Raw genomic sequence first — 20,931 nt, 5'->3', positions numbered from 1 at the left:
ATGCTCCTAAATCCGAAGGCTGCTGGTTCGATTCCCACATGGGCCAGTGGGCTCTCAACCACAAGGCTGCCGGTTCAACTCCTCGAGTCCCGCAAGGGATGGTGGGCTCCGCCCCCTGCAACTAAGATTGAACATGGCACCTTGAGCTGAGCTGCTTCCCGGATGGCTCAGTTGGTTGGAGCGCATCCTCTCAACCACAAGGTTGCTGGTTCGATTCCTCGACTCCTGCAAGGGATGGTGGGCAGCGACCCCTGCAACTAAAATTGAACAGGGCACCTTGAGCTGAGCTACCGAATGGCTCTGTTGGTTGGAGTTCATCCTCTCAACCACAAGGTTGCTGGTTCGACTCTCGCAAGGGATGGTGGGCTGTGCCCCCTGCAACTAGAAAACGGCAACTGGACCTGGAGCTGAGTTGCACCCTCCACAACTAAGATTGAAACAACAACTTGACTTGGAAAAAAGTCCTGAAAGTACATACTGTTCCCCAATAAAGTCCTGTTCCCCTTCCCCAATAAAATCTTTAAAAAAAAAATAACTTTGCAGGATTTAAAAATACACTGACTTCTTCCCTTCACTTTCCCCTGCATCAGAACATCTGATCTGTGCTCACCTTTCTAGCTTACCTTCTCTACCCTCGGAATGTAAATTAAGGCAATTTTCACTTGCTTCATGTTTCTTGTTTAGGTTATCACTTGGGTTTCCTAGCTACTTTTTTTATTATTATTTTTAATTAAAGTTTATTGGGGTGACAATTGTTAGTAAAGTTACATAGATTTCAGGTGTACAATTTCGTAATACATCATCTATATCTCACATTATGTGTTCACCACCGAGTCCTAGCTAATTTAAATGTAAGCCTTCTTGGAATTAGATTGTGGTGATGGTGGCACTACTTTGTGAATGAATATACCACTGAATTGTATACTTTAAAAGGATACATTTTATGGTATATAAATTATATCTCAATTTTTTAAAATAAGCCTTCTTGAAAATTGGTTGATTTTCAAATCATGTAAAGGTTGATTTCTTAAAAGCGTTTTCATGAGTACAGAGAACATTTATAGTTTCAGCACAGATGTTAATGGCCCACTAAGTGGTACTTACACCTTTCTGGTTGACTTCATGATTGATTCTGCCTGGTCTCAGTTATGCTGTACATAGAAAATGTTGTTATATTTTCATCTTTTAAAATAAAATAGCACTCTGTAAGACTTGTAATTCATTCATTCTTTGGTGCTACCCACCAGATACATATGTGCTGTTGTGACTAATGTATGGCTCTACTGTTGAAACTATTGGACAGTGTTATTGATTCACTCATCTAGCCAATATGTACAAGTGTTAAGACGCAGAGAATATGCTGGTGAACACAGGCAATGTAATCTTTGACTGTAAGGGGCTTCGGTTTTTGTGGAGAACGGGTATCTGGGCTGAGTGTTCTATATTCCTCTTCTAAATAGGCCACAGTATCTTGTAATTCATTTTTGTTAAGGAATTTGGGAGTTCTCACAAATCATGGGTTCTTTTTGGCTGAAAGTTTGAAGAATTTACACTATGGATAACTTGATGAAAAGTGTTCAGTCTTTTCCTAAAGTTACTAGAGGATGACAAGAATAGGACTTTCAGACGCAACAGGATGAAGAGAGTGTAACACCTAAAGGAATGCTTGGAGGTAATCATTGGTTGGAGATCAGCAAATAATTATTAGTGATGGCCCTGAGTTTCAGAGAGATATAGTAAAAAATAATCAGGACTTTTCACAGGTGTTACAGGAAATGATCACATAAGAAAAATACATATAGACGGACCTGGCTTTTTTGTGTGATCTCTAGAAGGCTCTTGTAAGTCTGTCCCATATTTTTACTTTTTAAAATTTATTGGGATAACACTGGTTAATAACATAAATTTCAGGTGTACAACTGTATAATATGACTTCTGTATACTTTGTTGTGTGCTCAGCATCCAAAGTCTAGTCTCCTCCATTGCATATTTTTTAAAAAGAATATATTCAACCTCTAAAATGTATTTGGGCTTAAGGATTTATAAATTCCCAGAGAGAGGAGCTGTCTTCTACCCAGTAGACTTTTGGAGACCTTGAATGGTGTTGGTTGTTTCAGTCTCATTGTTGGGGAAGTTTCTCTGTCAGTTCAGGGCTGCTTTGTTTTTAAGTGATCGGGAGCACTTTGACACTTTTAGAGGGATCTGAAACCTAATTTCCAAACCACTTCAAAATGTACCTCAGGAACCAGGACAGGGGAAATGGTAATGTATTTCATTTGTGGAACTTAGTCCTGGCTCTGTTGAATGAATGTTAGTTTTGTTGTGGTATTCCCCCTTCTCGCGTTGTGTGGGGCCTCCTGTTATATTTTGGTTTTTTTTAACCACTATTTTTAAAACTAGATTTGACCTGGAAAGAGAAAAAAAGATATTCATTGGCTTGATCTCTATCTTTTATGGTTCATTCAGTTGCTTTAGGGGCTGAGGAAGCAGGAAAAACAAAACAACATATTCCTTTTGTTCTGTGTTTAATTTGTCCACAGGTGCATTTATCAAAAGTGAATGTTGGTTTTCGTAATTGTCAAATGCATGTTAGAAAATCCCATGGTACAGGAGCTGGGGCAGAGGCTATGGATTAGTACTTCATAGCTCTGCTGAGGTAAAGTGACTAGATAATGCCATTTAAAAAATGAATGCAATGTTTCCCGATGGGTAGGAAAATCATCACATAGCATACGCTTTGCTTCATTAGGTTTTTCCTAGTGGTAACCTCTCAACTGGATTTGTGCCACAAAATAAATGATCTATCTTTGTTTGCCTCCAAATCAAAAAAGAAAATATTAGTCATGTCTTATATGCTCCAAAAATTCCTGGCAGCAGTGTAGCTTATGAATTGGTAGTTAAATAATAGTTGTGTAAGTTTTGAGATGTGTTTCTTGAACCCCAAAGTATTAGTTAACATGTATGTGCAAATTCTGGAAATAAAAGTGGATGAGTGGAAACCTCCCAAAAAATTTTCCCCAAAAATGTACTGACAGACTTTTTTATTTGTTTTTTATTTTTATGTTGGGGAACAGTGTGTTTCTCCAGGCCCATCAGCTCCAAGTTGTTGTCCTTCAATTTAATTGTGGAGGGCGCAGCTCAGCTCCAAGTCCAGTGGCCGTTTTCAATCTTTAGTTGCAGGGGGCTCAGGCCACCATCCCAAGTGGGAATTAAACTGTTAATCTTGTTGAGAGTTTGCGCTCTAACCAACTGAGCCATCCGGCCGCCCCTCCAGCAGCTCAGCAGCAGCTCGTTGTCTTCAGTCCAGTTGTGGAGGGTGCAGCTCACTGGCCCATGTGGGAATCGAACCGGCAACTCTGTTGTTCAGAGCTCGCGCTCTAACCAACTGAGCCATCTAGCCACCCCCTGACAGACTTACTTTTATTTCTAAAACTACTCAGTGGTGTTATGTTGAGGTAGTAGACTTTTCCATTCTGTTGTTTGTATCATTATAAATTTAAAGTTCTATGTTAGAAAATTAAAAGTTTTCATTTTAGCTTTTCGACTAATATCAAACTCTAGAAAGTGCTCACCATGTGTAGCAGACAATGAATATGTTTGACAAAGGTACAAGCATGTCTGACTAATGCACAAGCATAGCTGAACAAATGGACCTTTTTGAGGGAAACCTTCACCGAGAATAGTCCTGTATTTTAAAATGGCTGTGTGGAGGACAAGTGCTGTCAGTAAGTTAGCTGATTGCAGTTGATCTTGGCATAAAGGCGGTTGGGATGCAAACCAGGTAAATTGGGAGATGGAGGTCTGAACATGTTCAGGAATGACATCAACAGAAAGCAGTCTGCCTCCCCTGTCACATAGGCAGAGAGATAATGAGAGATCTTTTTCCTCCTGACACCGACCAATTCTGGCACCAGGTGGTTGTCCTGTAATTCAGTTCAGTTGTGACACTACTTAACCACCCAGAGTTAGCATCAGACTCCATAGATTTAAGGGCTCAGTCCTACAAGACTGCCCTTCAGACACCAGTCACAAATGTCAGATTCCTAGGTGACCCACACTTCCGTTGGAAGTTCTCATGTTCCCTTCTTCAGGTTTGATAATTTGCTAGAACAGCTCACAAGATTCAGGGAAACACTTGACCAGTTTATTATAAAAGACCAAGTGAAGAGGTACATAGTTCTGGAAGGGTCCTTCAATGTGAATTTCCCTAATTTTCCCAATGAAGCTGCAGGTGCATGTTCATTTGAGGTTTTAACAGAGCAAAATGCCTGTTGGAAATCTTGCACACAGGGCTCCTTTGTTCTGTTATTTTTTTTCAAATGCCTGGAAGGAGTCTGTTTTGGTTCTTGTTAAAATCTCTAACTCGATAATTTAATTTTCCTCTAAAAACCTATATCCCCAATGAAGTGGAATTAGGAAAACAGCTCCTACAGAACTAAGCCCTCTTGAATCTCTATTTAAAGATTTTTCATGGTGCTTTTTATATTCATAAGTGCTTTTATTCCCATAGAAATAACACTCCTTGTTTAGAGGGGAAAAAAAACATGGTTTCTTTCCCTTCAAAGATACTCAATAAAATAAAGAAATCTCTTTTTCGCTCTGCCTATGTCCTTTAAAATCCTGATTCCTTTTTACATTTCATATTTGGTATGTATATTCTGGGCTTTTTCAAAGGCAACCAGTACTCTCTGAATGGGAAAGTCAACCTATTTATTTGGGTTTTTCTAGCTCAGTTTTAATATAGGGCTGGCAACTCACCTTATTTGCCTAAATAAATAAAAGCTGGGTTTGGTGTAGACTAACAATTGACTAGAATGATAGGAGGCCGTCAGTCAGCATCACTGAGTTGCCTTTTCTGGGGGCAGAGACTAACGAATTGCTTCTGGGCTTTGTTTTTCTGTACCTTGTTCCCGCGTAAGCACCTAGTTAGCTTTTATCACAGATACTTTTTGGGGGAACAGGCAACCACATGGTTAATAAAGATGGAGACGAATTGAAATTTTAATGTTACTTTTATAGATTTCCTCCTCTTGCCCTGTTCTCATCCTTCTCAGCTGCCAAAAAAGGGGGGGGGGAGTATAAGGAGCATTCACATTTCTATGAAAAATCTATATTTTCAGGTTAGAATACAGAATAAGGTATGCTTTTTAATAGTCATATAAATAATTACTAAGACCCATCAGCCCACCAGACTTCTTCCCAGCATGCGATGGTGGAAGAAAAGGCTAATGAAAGAGACTTTTTGTTGCCCTTTTTAGGTAAGAATCTGTCCATGGGACTGTTAACGCTGGGCTTACCATCTTGATCATTTCAAATAGTTCTGAGCAATTCTCAGTACTAGGTTGGTTGGTCGTTTTCAGAATGTTTACTTAGATCTCTGGGTGGAATGGATATCTTTTGTATCTACTGGAACTTTTTCTGTGAATTATAAAATTATACTTGAGAAATAAAGAAAAAAATCCCACTATAACAATCCAACCACCCTCATCAATTTTGTATACGGTCATGTCGCATTACGTCATTTTCAGATTTCTATATATTCACCTGTGCTTGCTCAACCCCTCTTCTCCGTCCTACACCCTTTCCCCTCATGACGTGAGTGTGAGAGGCGAGGGTATAACTTGGCTATGGCTTCAGTTGGTCTCTGTTTCCAAGTTTCTCTGAGTGTGAATATTCACTGTGCTGGCTGTGATTCTGTTATTTAAAGTGATATATTTTTCATACATTATGGCCCTTAAATGCAAGCCAACCTCTTCATCTGGTGTCAACCAAGAGAAAAGTGATCTGTTGCAACGCTGGAGGAAAAACTGGCAGTGTTGGACTTAACCTATATTGAGAGATGGTATGTTCTTCACCTTGGGGTGTTCAAGTATGATTTTGACAATGCGTGGTTTTTGTCTATGCCAACTTTTGTCTCTAGCCTCTGAGTCAGATGTGACTTCATTGTATTTCACTCTAGTCCTTTTTCCTATATACATTTTACATGATTGTCCTCATTTTTAAAGCTTTTTAAATATATTAAGTATACTACATCAAGTGTCTTAGTCACCATATGGTAATTTTTATAGCCATCACTTACAAGACTTTCTAGTTTTTGTATTTTCAGAAGAATTTTGACAGCAAGTATCGTCGTCAGTCCATGGGGGTGAATGTTTTCTAATTTGCATACTCAGGTCCACTCACAGTGGTTCTGCTACAGATACTTTAGAGTAAGAGTAACTTGTGCTGCAAATCTCAGTATTTCTTAACTATAGACATGGTCTTATCTGTGCTCAAGCATGTGGACCACCTTCTTTAATCGGGCTCTGGAGAGTTTGATGTTCGGATTACTTGTATCAGTCTAGGATCTTATGAAAGGGTGAGAGGCTATATAGGCTAGCGGTTAACATCAGCTTGAGTCTGCACTGCCTGGGTTTGAAGCCCAGTATTGCTGCTTACCGCTGAGGGGACTTAGAGCAAATTACTGATTCTTTCTTTGCCTGCTTCCCCATCAGTAAAATGAGGTTAGTGATACTTGCCTCACAGAGCAGTCTTGTGAGGACTCAATTAGTGTACAGAAAGTATTTTTAATACATCCTTGCACCAGCAGGTGCTATGTAAATGTTACTTAGTGCCATGGTCAATTTTGTTAATTACTAGCAATCCTTATAGTATAACCGTCAGTCCTGGACACACAAAATGCCTGGGATCAAGATTGGGTACTTTTCAATTTTTTATTGTTTTTTTAAGGTTTAGATATTATAATTCAACTTTAAATTTCCAGTTTGATAGCTAAAGTTTTGGGCAGAAGAAATTGAGTGTTGGGCTTGTGAATTTAATACTAAATCTGAAGTAGTCAACATATAGTATGGCAGGGTTGATGTACAAAGATGCCATTATTATAGATGCTTGTAATGCCTCCTGCAGATTGTATCTTTTCCTTCCCAGTGACTTTAATACCGAAGCCTGTTTGTCCTTTAGCGAAGTGTGAATGTTGTCATGAATCCTCTCTCTTTCTGTCCACAGATTCTGTGCTCTCCTCTGGGCCACAATAGTTACTTCTTTAAGCACAGAAAGGAAACTCAAGGCTTTGCCAATTTGATGTTAGTTCCCTGTGTTTTAATTTTGGCAGCTGTGGAGAGGGTTGCTTTCCACACACCTGGACACTCCTTTGTAATGGGACTCAACACACTTGAGAGTACACCTGCTTGTTCCGTGGCTGTACTGTACATGCGCATTTGCGTGTTTGCAGTAGGTATTTGGTGATAAAAGGCACCTTAGTTCTTGCTATTCTACAATGTTTCTCAAGGACATGCAGAGCCCGTCACAATGCAGAATGTTTTATGTCTGAGGTGTTCATGGAGTTTGATCAAGAAAATCCACTTGACAGGAATTAACAAAACAATTTTTGTTGTTGATATATACAAATACACTGTTTCTCTAAAGTAGTTTCATTTCTTCAAATAGTTTCTAATCAGAGGAGACTGATTTTGTGGTAAGTTTAAATGAAGGTTGCAGGGGTTAGTGTTAATGTGTTGGTAAAAGCTGTGAAATCAGGTAGCAAATCTGTCAGCCTAAGGTGGTGCTGAGATTTCTAGTACCTTTCTTCTTCCAGGTCATTTCTTAAAATTCAAAGCAAAAATCAACCTATATCATTATAACATTTCATAATGAAGTTGGAGTATTTAATAAATTTAAAGTTACAGCTTTATTACTACCGTAATAAAGTGTTTCAGACCATTCATTCCATGTGACAAAGAATCCAACCCATTTCACCAACTTTGGTCAACTTTTTGAGTTACATTTTCTATGGCTCTAGTTTTTTTTCTTTTTTTAAAAAATTTTATTGGGGAATGTTGGGGAACAGTGTGTTTCTCCAGGGCCCATCAGCTCCAAGTACTTGTGTCCTTCAATCTAGTTGTGGAGGGCGCAGCTCAGTTCCAAGTCCAGTCACCATTTTCAATCTTTAGTTGCAGGGGGCGCAGCCCACCATCCCATGCAGGAATTGAACCGGGAACCTTGTTGAGAGCTCGTGCTCTAACCAACTGAGCCATCCTGCCGCCCCTCTGGAAGCTCAGCGGCAGCTCGTTGTCTTCAATCTAGTTGTGGAGGGCGCAGTTTACTGGCCCATGTGGGAATCGAACCCCCCGCAACCCTGTTGTTCAGAGCCCACACTCTAACCAACTGAGCCATCTGGTCGCCCCTAGTTTTTCTTTTAATTTTACTTGATTTTATTTTTGACCAGTGATACCTTGAATCAGTGATTTCAGTTTCCTGTTATATATACTTTGCACTCGGAATTGCCTAGGTTTTGTGTTGTTTCTCTTTTCCTGAGTTTTCTCATCTGCACAAATCACATCTTTTTCTTGCTGTTCCGTTTGCACAGTGTCGCTCCTAACGATGAGCTTCTTTATCCTGTGAGGCAGTGGAGGAAGCCTGGAAACCACTTACGGAGCATTGCATTGAAAATTATATTTTTGTAGTCAGATGGTGGTATATCAGGGAAATTATAGGGTGGGTTAGGGTTAAAGTTCAGCAGCCTGTAAATCCCATGACTTCCCGATCTCATGGGTCACGAGAGCCGCAGATGACACTTGCTCAGGAGGAAGGTGAAGGGTGTGTTATAACTAATGGTACGTACAATTCTTGACCATGTATTGATTGCTAACAACTGCTGTCTCTCCTCCAGCCTACCCTACCGCCAATCTTTGTGCATAAGCACAATTTTGAACCCAGCTCTTTGTACTTGCTTATGCTTTTACACCTTCTTCCTTTCATAAAGATTTTAACTGGTTTATGACTTGAGTTGAAACAAGGAAAAAATGAGGACACCTGAAATGGTCTGTCCCCTGCCAACCAGAAGCCTCCTGTGGTATCCAAACAGAATAGTTGCCTCAGTCTGTCAGCACTTCTGTCTTTGAAGGTGGTTTCTGCTTGAAAAGTGGTGACTATTAGCATAGCTTTGAGATAATTGCTTCTACTTCCTCTCTAGGGATCCCTTTTTTTTCCCTTCTCAGATACTTTCCTATTCTTGTTGATTCAGCCTCTGGTTAAAATGTTTTGGGTCCCCATTTGAACTTTGTGGGAATTCCCACCCAATTCTGGGACACCCTCGCCAGATCATCAGTGCTAAAGAGGGCAGAAGATCTTGGTTTAAAAAAAAAAAAAAAAACAACAAAAAAAAAACATGTTGGAATGACTCTCAAAGTCCAGAAACACCCAGACTTTCCTTCAGTACTTTTTTCTATTTGGGGTAGCAGCTTTGCCTAGTTAGAAGAGGGGGGGGGATAGTTGGGAGGGCTTGTTTTTAAGGGGTTCAGAAACGGGGGATTTAAGTGTGTCTTTTGTGTTTGCAAGGCACTAACACCACTCCCGTCTGTATTTAAATGCTGTCCCCAGGTTACGACTATGGCTATGCCTGCGTGGAGTTTTCACTCTTGGAAGATGCCATCGGATGCATGGAGGCCAACCAGGTTGCTTTACACTTCGGTCAAATGATGCTGGAAGGATATATTTTTATGTATGGGGAGGGAGGGTTTCAAATAATTAAACTATGGAAAGGTGCCAGAAATCTATATTTGGAGCATACCACATTCCAACCAAAAAGCAGTTGTGAGGAGAAACTTTAAAAGAGGCTGGGAAGTTTCCTCTAGAAGAGTTAATGGGCAGAGTGGATTTTAAAAACTAGAGCCCAACTGTAGTTGGACTATATTCCAAAGACAGTAGATGGGGAAAAAAATGACCGGTCTGGAGTGCTTCCCTGTGGAGTGTGACTGAGATGGGAATCCTGATACAAAGAATGATCCTTGAATGTCTGTGATCTCAAGGAACTGCCTGGCACAGCAATTCTGGGTCAGTACTTTTGTCCAGACCTAGGGTGAAGACCGCTGATGGCAACTCCGGTGGCACTCAGGTCCTGCCTGCATGTGCTGCTTTCGCAAGAGGGCCATCGGGGAGGAGAGTTGTGGATTGTTCGTGTCTATTGCATTAATCGTTGTTCTTTGCAAATTGGAGTTTCGTGCTCAAGTTCTTGGCTGCATATAGTCAAAGCTGGTGAATCTGAACGTATACCTACCTTATGTTTGAAACACCTAGATGTGTGTTCAGCTTGTCGCCTAGATCTGTCTTCTGGGTCTTTAATTGAACCCTGCCTGGTAGTTTTGGGAAGAATTATGAAATGGATAGAATCCTTCTTGTCATGATGTTTCCTCAGGAAAAGCTGTGTCATGTGTGTGTATGTGGTGTCTTCCTTCTTCCATCTGTAAAGTGGGAGGAAAGCTTAGTGATATTGTTTGATATTTATGTACCCACTGCCTCTTCTTAACAGAGTGGATGCAGTGCGCCCAGAATCTTAAAAGAAGGCTCTGCTGGAAAAGAACAGTATTGCATGCGAACCCTTCCCTTTTTTATAGCCTAATGCCCTTTCATCAGCTTTATTCCATCCAGCATGGCTGACTACCCTTAATCTTTTCCCTTCTTTGGCCATGTTCTTCCCTTATGCAGATGACATGCCTTAAATCCTTTGGGAGCAAGTACTAATTAGAGGAAACTTGATGTATCCATTCCTCTTTGTTAATAGTATAAATAGTACTAGATCCTCAGAGAATGACTAGATTAGTACCACATCCCCTTGACAGAATTCTTGTTGACTGATTTGTTCTGTGTCCATCATTGGATCAATCACTAACTATGTGTCAGAAACTGCCGCCTTCCAGTATTTGGAGAGAGGAATGAAGGTCCCAGTCTGTATACTTATGGTTGATTCCATTATGACAGTCTGTCCTCATTTGAGAACACTTACTTAGTGCATAAACATCTTATTCTTATCAGTGAATAATCTTCAAGTCCTTTGTCACTGTACTAAATAATCCTGTGAGTGGTGGAAACATAAATGGGGAAGCCATGGCAGATGCCATCTCTTTTGTACCATTCTCTCAACTGTATGTTTCTCCTAGAATGGTACTGCTTTTTATCAGAACTATTTAATCTTTGATCTTAAAAAATAAGGCAATATTTATTGTGCCTTAACTGCCTCTTCCTTACATCCCAATAAAAAAATCTTGTCTAAAGTATCCAGCCCTTCAAAGAGTAGTGTCGACTAGAACTAGGGCAGCCTTCTTTAAAAAGAAGTGTGGGCCTGCCCAGTGGCTCAGGTGGTTGGAATGCCATGTTCCTAACGTCGAGGTCGCCAGTTCCATTGCCATAGGGGCCAGTGAGCTGCACCCTCTACAGCTAAGATTGTGAACAACGGCTCTCCCTGGAGCTGGGCTGACGTGAGCTGCCGTGTGCTGCCAGGAGCGGCTGGTGGCTAGTGTGAGTCAGCGTGAGGGGCTGGCAGCCAGCGTGAGTGGCCGTGGGCTGCTCTGTGCCACCATGGGCTGCTGTGTGCTGCCATGAGCGGCCGATGGCCGGAGTGAGTGGCCGGTGGCCAGCGTGAGCGGCCGGCAGCTGGCGAGAGCTGCCATGAGCTGCTGTGACCGGCCGACCGATGACGGGTGACCAACTGCCTCAGCCAGGGGCAGCGCAAGGCTCACAATACCAGCATGGGCCAGGGAGCTGTGTCCTACACAACTAGACTGAGAAACAATGGCTTGAACTGGAGTGGGGGAGGGGGGACGTGAAAAAAAGGGAGGGAAAAAAGTAGAAATATTAAAAACAAAAAACAAGATTTATCCGTAGGGTTTCTATCAGAGCCACGTCTTGGAAAATGTTCTTTTATACCAGCAGTATGGAGGGGTTGTGGCCTGTAGACATCGCTTCTCCCCACTCATTCTATGAACACTCTTAGGGCCCCCAGATCCCTGATGAATGACCTTTACCCAGTGAATGGGACACCAGGACAAAGCAGGAACAGGGCCAGAATTCTTCCAGGTGTGAAACAGAATGTTTTGGCAGGTAGCCATCTTCAGGCATAGAAGCACTTCAGGCATAGGAGCCATGTGGCACTTTGTGCCAGAGTACAAATAAGGGACAGCCTCTGTCTTCTAGGACCTTATCATCTCAGACTAAGAAAGGTGACAGAGATTATGTGGTACTCATGGATGCCATAGGGTGTTCTTCCAGATAAACTCCAAATTTTTTGTCTTATCTCGTTTTCAGTATTCACTGGCATTATTCCTTGATAGGACATAACCATATCCTTATTCAGTCTATCGCATTTCTTAGATTTTTATTCTTCCCCTAGTCATGGGACAGAGGACATAGTGCTAGCACTGCCACACAACAGAAGCCTCTCCTGCTGAACTGCAGACTCCATGATCCAATCGGCCTTCTTTTAATTAATAACCACCGGGATGTGTGCAAATCACTTTTATAGAAAAACATTTTGAGAATGGGATCTCCAGGGAAATTTTTGTGTAGAGTGTAGGCTCTGCAGTGAGATGTAACTTCCTCGCCAGGTTGTCTCTGGCAAGTTTCTTCCCCTCCCTCAGCCTCCGTTCCCTCTGTTATCAGTACCTCATGGGCTCTGCTGTGGATTCGCTGAGATTGTACATTCATGAATGCCTGCTGTGTGCCAGGCACCTTTCTGGATGCTGGGGACACTGCAATAGACAAGACAGACTGTATAACTTCCATTTTGGTGGCAGAAGACAGAGCATCAGCAAGTAGACAAATTGAAAACAATATAACATATGATAGTGCCAAGTGCCAGAAAGATAATTGAGAGAATGCATGGTGGGGGCAATTGCAAATGGGGTGGTCAGGAAGGTTTCTTGAGGGGTGACCTTACATTTGAGTAGTGACTCTTGGGGAATGAGACATACACAACACTGCATAGCATCTTGTATGTATAAGCATTTGAAATTAGACAGTCATCTCCTCCACTCCCCCTCTTCATGTCAAGTAATTGCCAATCATAATTCTAAGAAAATAAATATATTTTCACATCTGGATATTCTTTAAGGAAATGGATATGAGGATCAGGCTTCTAAGAACACAGTAGTTCAGGATCTTCTGAAAGACATAAGAATATGAGGAAAGAAGTCCTTACTCCTTAGAGTGCGTAAAGCAGGCGGTTACGGGACATGAGTGTGTCTGTCTAGTCAGCCATTCTCCTCCCCTCGGGTTTTACTTGTAGACCGTATTGGGACAGATTCTGAGTCACCACCTGCCAGGCACCTCTGAGTAGAGACTGTGTACTCTTCTGAGGAGGTTTCTGTGGAATGCTTTGGGTTGAGTTTTTTGTTTTGTTTTTTAATTAGGGAATATTGGGAAACAGTGTTTTTCCAGGACCCATTAGCTCTATGTCATGTCGTTGTTTTCAATCTAGTTGTGAGGGACGCAGCTCAGCTCCAAGTGAAGTCGTTTTCAATCTAGTTGTGGAGGGCGCAGCTCACATTGGCCCATGCGGGGATCGAACTGGCAACCTTGGTGTCATGAGCACTGTGCTCTAACCACTGAGCCAACCGGCTGCCCTGGGTTGAGTTTTTTACAACTATTTGCTATCCTGACTCTTGATGTTAAGTGTCTTTTGTTTATCACTGACTGATGCTTATAGGTCTAGGGGAAAGGAATAAAGGAGGCTTCTGCCAGTTTGCTTTGTCGGATATTGTGGAGCATATGTGCCTGAATGAGGTTGTTCAGGGTGATAATCAGGGCCCTTCCCAGGGCCTTCCTGGAGGCATCCAGGTGTAGGACATCCAAGTGCAGCAGTACTGAGCGTTGTGGCCACGGGTCTCATTAGGGCATCACCTAGCTGTCTGTCTGGGGAAATAATTTCTAACAGAGGTCTGGCGGCTCCTCCCTTCACCATCTTGGTCTAGAAGTGGAAAGGCTGCAAATGCTGTGAGACAGAGCCTTCTATTCCGTCCCCTACTGGGAAAAGTCTTTCTAGCAGTGTCATATACCTTTGGCTTTCCGTATCGTCCAAGTCCCCAGGGAGTGAGGGTGAATATTACCTCATTTTGCTGAATGCGCCATTGCACTGGAACTTGGGGAGGGGAGTGAGAAGCAGGTGTTAGAGTATCAATCCCTTTCAGTGGTTGCCCGCTTCTGAATACTAGCTCTCTCAAACTGTTGTCATTGGGTCTGCAAGAATTAGCATTTTATTTTCTCAAATTTGCAGGTGTGATGTTTGTTGCTTATTCAGATTTGGCCAAATAGTCATTGAAATTCCCTTAAGAAATAGTACTGGAAAAAGAATTCATTTCTGTGGAGTTTTTACTCAACCTTCTTTAGCCAAAAATGATTTGGCTGTATGACGGAATCATCTCGACTTCATAAAGTTCAAGGAAAAGGGTGCTGGTACCACGTGACATGAAAATTCCTTGAGACGCTGGCCTTTTCTAGTGGGAGGGTATAACGACTGTAGAATACATGAAGTTTTATGAAATAGTGTTTTTTTGTGTGGAAAAAGTTAAAGGAGTTTGGGTTTTTGAAGATACCAGCATGGCCAGGGTGTTTCTGAAGGTACGTGAAGGAAGCCACATCTAAATGGGCTCTGTCCTTGTGATGAACATGAAATCAATAGGGAAAGCTTATTGGAGGCATGTGAGGCCAGATGGAGAAACGGGTGAGGAGTCAGTTTATTGGAACCTTATTCAAGTTGATAGTAACACTGCACGAAACACTTCAGGACTTAAATTGTGTGCCTTCCAACTAACAACAACAACAACAAAATCTTTATAAATTCCTGCAAAGTTTTGGTGTTGCCTAAGCCTTCACCCCAGATTGACTTCACTGAAGAGAGTGTGGCATCCTGGCCAGAGCTCAGCTGTATAACTTGTGGCTTGAGTTATGCCATTCTTTCTGGAAACTTCAATCTCAGTACCTTCTCCTGATTACCCTCAATAATGGTATTGCTGGGAAAAAGAAAGGAAAATGCATTCTAAAATGAGTAAATCAACAGTTATTGAAGACTCTTGCTCTCCGGAAAGTTGGGGAATTCAGGAGAACTAAAAATTATGTCAAGGATTGGTGATTTGGTTGTGCAGTTCGGTTACCTATGTGCTGATTGAGCCGTGACTGGGCACAAGGCAGTGTGTCACAGTTAAACACGGACTCTGGAGGCAGATGGCCCAGGGTCGCTTCCCAGCTCTGTCACCTTCTATGTAACTTGGGCAAATGGCTTAGCGTCTGTGTCTCAGTGTTCTCTCATACTTCTAGAGATTGTGTCTGTAAGGTGATCACAGCCAGGCCTGGCACAGTGACCACTGAGTATGTATTTATTATCACAGCAACTTTTCATCTGACTGGAATGAGAAAGTCTTAAGTTAACAGTGACTCTCGTCTTGGCTTCATAGAGCGTAAGGCTTAAAAAGGATGTGGCGGCAGTGCCCCGGGGGATTATTTGTGCATCAGCAGTACTTCTCATTCAGCCTGTTAACGAGGACGAGGACAATTATCGGGACTGCTTCCAGGTCTCTCTAGGAGTTTCTACTGCCTTAGGCTTCAATGTGAAATTCTTTTCAAGTAGAAGAGGGGGAAAGATGCCACTTGTAGGGCTTGGGGTGTGGTCAGACCACACTGGAAATTTAGTCTGCGGCTTTAAAACCCTAAGTCTAATAACCAGCCCCTGGCTTTGCCATATGTCAGACTTTCTCCAATAATTCTGAGAGGTGCTCTACACTAGATTCAGTTTAATTTTCTTGAATTTGAAAAATAAACATTTATCATTTGGCAGTTTTAAGGGGAACTTCCAGTGTGTCTCCGCTGATGAAGTTTATAATTATTTTTGTCATACGTATATCATGGTTCATTACTGTGGATTGAAGTAATTTAGTTCTTAATTTCTTCTAAATTAGAAATGTGCCTATATATTTTAACCTCGTGCTTTGGTGTCATATCTTCAACTTTCGGCTTGTATTTTTAGTCAGTGCTTGACTTTTTATAAAAATGGGATTGTGCAAGATGCTAATTTTCAGTCTTGTGGCTTCTTGGAACTTGATTATAGACAGTTCTTAAAAAACAGGCAGAAGATGTGTAATTCTAATTAACTCACTCAGGTTATACAAGTGCACAATCCAGTTTGTGATCTTGACTGTAACTTTGTTTTTTTGTTGTGGTTTTTGTTGTTGTTGTTGTTGTTTTTAAGATTTTTATCATTGGGGAAGGGGAACAGGACTTTATTGGGAAACAGTGTGTACTTCCAGGACTTTTTACAAGTCAAGTTGTTGACTGTCAATCTTAGTTGTGGAGGGTGCCGTTCAGCTTCAAGTTGTTGTCCTTTCAGTCGCAGTTGTGGAGGGCGCAGCTCAGCTCCAGGTCCAGTTGCCGTTTTCTAGTTGCAGGGGGCGCAGCCCACCATCCCTTGCAGGAGTCGAACCGGCAACCTTGTGGTTGAGAGGACGTGCTCCAACCAACTGAGCCACCGGGCCAGCCCCTTGATTGTAACTTTGGTTTATGACTTTGTATACCTCCAGACTGTACAGGGTTAGATGCACAGACAGGTTTAGAATTCCAGCTTCATCACTTCCTAGCTCTTTTGTAACTTCTGAATCTCAGTTTCCTCTTCTGTAATGTGGAGGGATAATCATAGTGCCCACCTCAGAGCATTTGTGAGACTTGAGGACATAATGTATGTGAAGTGCTCGCTACACGGGCTAGCATGTGGTACGTGGGCAGCAGTAACGGGGGATTCTGGGACACTGGGCTCTGCTTAGTTCTCCTCTCCCTTGGCTGCTTCACTGCCTCTTGGGACTCAGCGAGGCCTGAAAAGTGCTAGTGCTGCTTTGGGTGGCATCTAGAGCTTTGGCTGTCGTTCACATGACGCTGTTGTCCAGTCCTTCTCCCATGACTGGGATGTCTGGACTGAAAGTGAAAGAGACTGGGTAGCCTGTCCTGGCAGCATCTGAAGGGTGTGTGCACAGGGACCCAGGCAAGTGAGGGCAGAGGACCATGGCCATCCCAGCACTTCCGCAGTAGAGAGCCTTGCTGTTTCTCATCGTTGTTGTTGTTTTTTAATTTTTTTTCCAGTTATAGTTGACATTCAGTCTTATTTTATGTTAGTTTCAGGTGTACAACATAGTGGTTAGACATTTATATAATTTATGCAGTCTCATGGTTCTTTTATCACAGAATTTTCTTAGGCTACAGGTGGCATTGAATGTTAGGCGTCTTCTCCATCCCAGTTGAACTTGGAGGTTATAATAAAGTGTCTCTTTCTCCACCGGACCAAGTGTTCAGGCGTTGTCATTACACCCACTGGCTCATTTATATATGAGCTAGATACATATTACATATAAAATGTAGTATATACATATTTCTTGTTAGGAGTATTGATGGTGATGGCATGACTTTGATAATCATGGATAGGCTTACCTGGATTAATAATTATTTTAAATCTCACATGGTGAGAGTAGTAATGCTAATGTTATATGCTAAGTAAGGATGTATATTTTACCAAAATCTGTGGTCAAGTGAAATTTGTGTATCATCTGTATAAATGCTATTTCCAAAGGAAAATATATAGGAGGAAAAGAAGTCTACCACAGGAAGTAGATTATCGGTTACCAGGCACTTAGGCAGAAGGGGAGAGCAAGAGGGACAGGGAATGACTGCTCCTGGGTAAAAGTTAGGATCTCTTTCTAGGGTGATGAAAATGTTCTAGAATTAGATAGTTGTAATGGTTGACCAACCTTGTGAATATATTGAAACCTACTGAATTGTATAAAGTACTATAAAAGAGTGAATGGTATGATATATAAACTATATTTCAGTTTGTTTATTTTAGCATGGAATTATTTCAGGGTCCTAGCCCAGTTGGCATGAGTGCAGGTCTAAAATAAAATACAGATTCATTTACAAAAAGAGAGGGAAGGGAAGGAGCATTTTATCAATTTGTCTGGAAGCTAGAGATTTAAAAATTTGATCTCAAAATGTGTGAAGAAGGTTTTTGCTATGGTATCTGAAGAACATTCAAGCTAAAAAATGGGAAAGATGATGGATGAAATTGATAACAAGCCACATTTGAAATTGCCACGTGGTTTGTGCATAGCAGTTGCTCGATGAATTGGGTGCACTTTCTGCTTTAGTATCCACACAGTTAAAAGGAAAGGAAAGAAGTATTTCTGAAGCAGATTTAAAGTTCAAATGCCATTTAGGAAATCCTTGGGCTATTTTTTAGAGGCACTATTCCTTCCTGGTTTCATGGAATTGTTTACCAAAGCTCAAAGCATGGGGCGGGGGCAGGGAGATTGAATCACGGGGGGGGGGTGGGGGGGTGGGGGTGTTTCCTCCCTGTGTGTCTTCCCAGAGGCTTCTGTCCGGCAGCATTGTCATTGTTGCTGTCATCTTTGACCCCCTCGGATGAGGGAATACAGGGGCTCTTTTTTTTCTCTTTTGAGACAAAACATTATTGTGCTAATTTATATATCAGAAAATTCACCTATTTTAAGTGTACAGTTTAAAGATTTTTTGGTAAATTTACCAAGTTGTGCAACCATCATTATAGTCCAGTTTTAGAACATCTTCATTGCTCTAATAAGATCCCTGTTCAGGGATATAGTATACTTTAAAAAAAAAAAAAAAAATTGAGTTCAGGGCAGCCAGATGGCTTAGTTGCTTAGAACATGAGCTCTGAAGAACATGGTTGCCGGTTCAGTTCCCACATGGGCCAGTGAGCTGCGCCCTCCACAACTGGATTGAAGACAACGAGCTGCTGCTGAGCTGCTGGAGAGGCAGCCGGATGGCTCAGTTGGTTAGAGCAGGAGCTCTCTACAACAAGGTTGCCGGTTCAATTGCCATGGGATGGTGGGCTGCACCCCCTGCAACTAAAGATTGAAAACAGCAACTGGACTTGGAGCTGAGCTGCGCCCCCCACAACTAGATTGAAGGACAACGACTTGGAGCTGATGGGCCCTGGAGAAGCACACTGTTCCCCAATATTCCCCAATTAAAAAAAGAAGAAGAAAGAAAGTCACTGAGCCAAGCTACTTGAAAATAACAGGAAAAATTATAAATGTTTAAAAAAAGAAAAAAATGAGTTCAGACTTGAAGAAAAATTGCACAAAAATAGTACAAAGAATTTCTGTGTGCTTCTCACTCAGATACCCCAGATGTTAACTTTTTACCACATTTGAATACAGATTTTTGAATAGCAATGGTCCCTTCTTGTAAAAAGAGGCATCATAAAAAGAACTTGTCCTCCCACCGCACCCTCCCTTGATGGTTGGAGATGCTCTTCTGGTGGGTCGAGTGGATGCTTTAGAAGCTGATTGGGACTTAAGCTGTCCTGTCAGTGCTCCCAAGAGGGTCCCCTGTGGGCAAGGGCTGAGGTCGAGGCTGGGAATGGGACATAGGGCCAGAATCAAAGCTCCCATTCCTGAGCACTGTGAGGTTTTAGTGGGGCTTTTCAAAAAGACAACAGATGTGTTCCCCCATGTGGGAGCTGGCATTTGAATGCCTGACACTACGTGCTCATCAGCATTAGACCAAGAAGCAGCAGCAGCCAGGGAAAGGGGGAGCAAACCCCACTGGCCTGACAACGTTTTTTGTAAGACAGTGGCCCTTAATTGGGGGGAAGGAGGGGGGGCAATTTTGACACTCTCTCCTCCCCTCCCCAACCACTGGATATTTGCCAATGCCCAGGGACATTTTGGGTTGTCACTACTGGCATCTGGGGGTAGAGGCCAGGGTGATGCTAAACATGCTAGGACAGCTCCCATGATGAAAAATTATCTGGCCCCAAATGTCAGTAGTGCTGAAGGTGAGAAAGCCTGATACAAGGGGACAGGAGGTGTGGTTAGCCCGAGAGAGGATGACCCAGCTTGCCATGGGTTGTCTCTTAGGGAATCATCTTTTCCTTGCCTTCCTCCAGATCCTAAAAGATTGGGGAGTGGTGGGTGGGGTTAGGAGTACAGTGAGAGTTCAGACCTGGCTCCTGCCCACCCTCCAGACTACCAGTCACAAGCTTAGCCTGTGCCTGTCAGGGAGGAGCTTTAGAATGGAACCTACTTGATGTATGGACCAGAATAAGTTGTTTAAATAACTAAAGGTGATTTTTAGAATCAGCCTGAGATACGACTTAAGATATTGTTATCCAGCAGACATACCTGCTGGATATGGGGGGCTGGGGTCAGCAAATTACACACATTTGTTTGCAGTTACTGGAAAAAGCAAACAAGTTGAGATTTCTCTAAACAGGTTGTGCTTAACATGTCAGAGTTTTCCAGGAAGTATTTTAAATGTGGGTGTTGATTTTCATAGCCCGTAGTTATAGTATATCAAACATTTGAAACCTCTTTGGATCATCTTTTCATTTGGCTTTATTTTGGACGAAGGTTTCACAGAGCCGTGTAACTGGGGCCAACATGCTGAACTAATTATAGAGACTAAACTCAAAAGATGTGTGTATTTTATCTTACTATCGTGGGACTGCTGTAAATGAGACATCTGCTATATAATACTAATTTGTGTATCTGGAATCACATTGGAAATATGAGAAGCAACTCATTTTCTCTTTTGTTAACATGGTGAACACTTAGCATCTTCTATGTGCAAGGCCCTGGGCTCGGTGTTAGATGTTTATTAATGAATAAAATGGACTTGTCTCCGTACGTTCTAGTGGGACAAGACTGTTTAAAAGTTTCAAGATTTTTAAACTTTTTATTGTGGGATAATTTCAGACTTTACATGGGGTATAAAAATAAAAGAAAGACTACCAAATACTCTTCAGTCCTACATTTCATAGTATAGTCGTCAAAATCAGGAAGTTAACACAGTTGTGGTATTATCTGATCTACAGAACTTTTCTCATTTTGCAAGTCACACTGATGTTCTTTTTCTGGTTTAGGATGCAGTCCAGGAGCAGATGGTGTATTTAGTTGTCATATCTCCTTTTTTGTCTTTTTTGTGACAGTTCCTCAGTCTTTCTTGGTCTTTTGCTGACCTTGGCACTTCTGAAGAGTACTAGCAGGTATTTTGTAGGACATCTCTCAATTTCGATTTGTCTGTTTCCTTGTGATTAAATTCAGGTTTATGCATTTTTGGCAAGAATACCACGGGAGTGATGTG

General features: G+C 41.9%; 1 protein-coding gene across 8 annotated transcripts in view; it reads left to right on the top strand.

The window, feature by feature from the left end:
• RBM6 (RNA binding motif protein 6) overlaps positions 1-20,931 on the top strand; it is a 92,698-nt gene that overhangs the window by 33,313 nt on the left and 38,454 nt on the right. For 6 of the 8 annotated variants that reach the window (XM_019723806.2, XM_074312303.1, XM_074312307.1 and 3 more), the window contains one exon: positions 9,379-9,452. The exons of the other annotated variants lie outside the window; for them this stretch is intronic. In XM_019723806.2, the coding sequence (XP_019579365.2) occupies positions 9,379-9,452 (74 nt within the window). The remainder of the gene's footprint in view (positions 1-9,378; positions 9,453-20,931) is intronic. 8 annotated transcript variants of the gene reach the window in all.

Source organism: Rhinolophus sinicus, chromosome 5 (assembly GCF_057876585.1).
Source record: "Rhinolophus sinicus isolate RSI-liver-muscle chromosome 5, RSI-T2T, whole genome shotgun sequence".
NCBI lineage: Eukaryota > Metazoa > Chordata > Mammalia > Chiroptera > Rhinolophidae > Rhinolophus > Rhinolophus sinicus.
The sequence above is the reverse complement of the archived record's forward strand: the minus strand, read 5'-3'. Positions and strand labels throughout refer to the sequence as shown.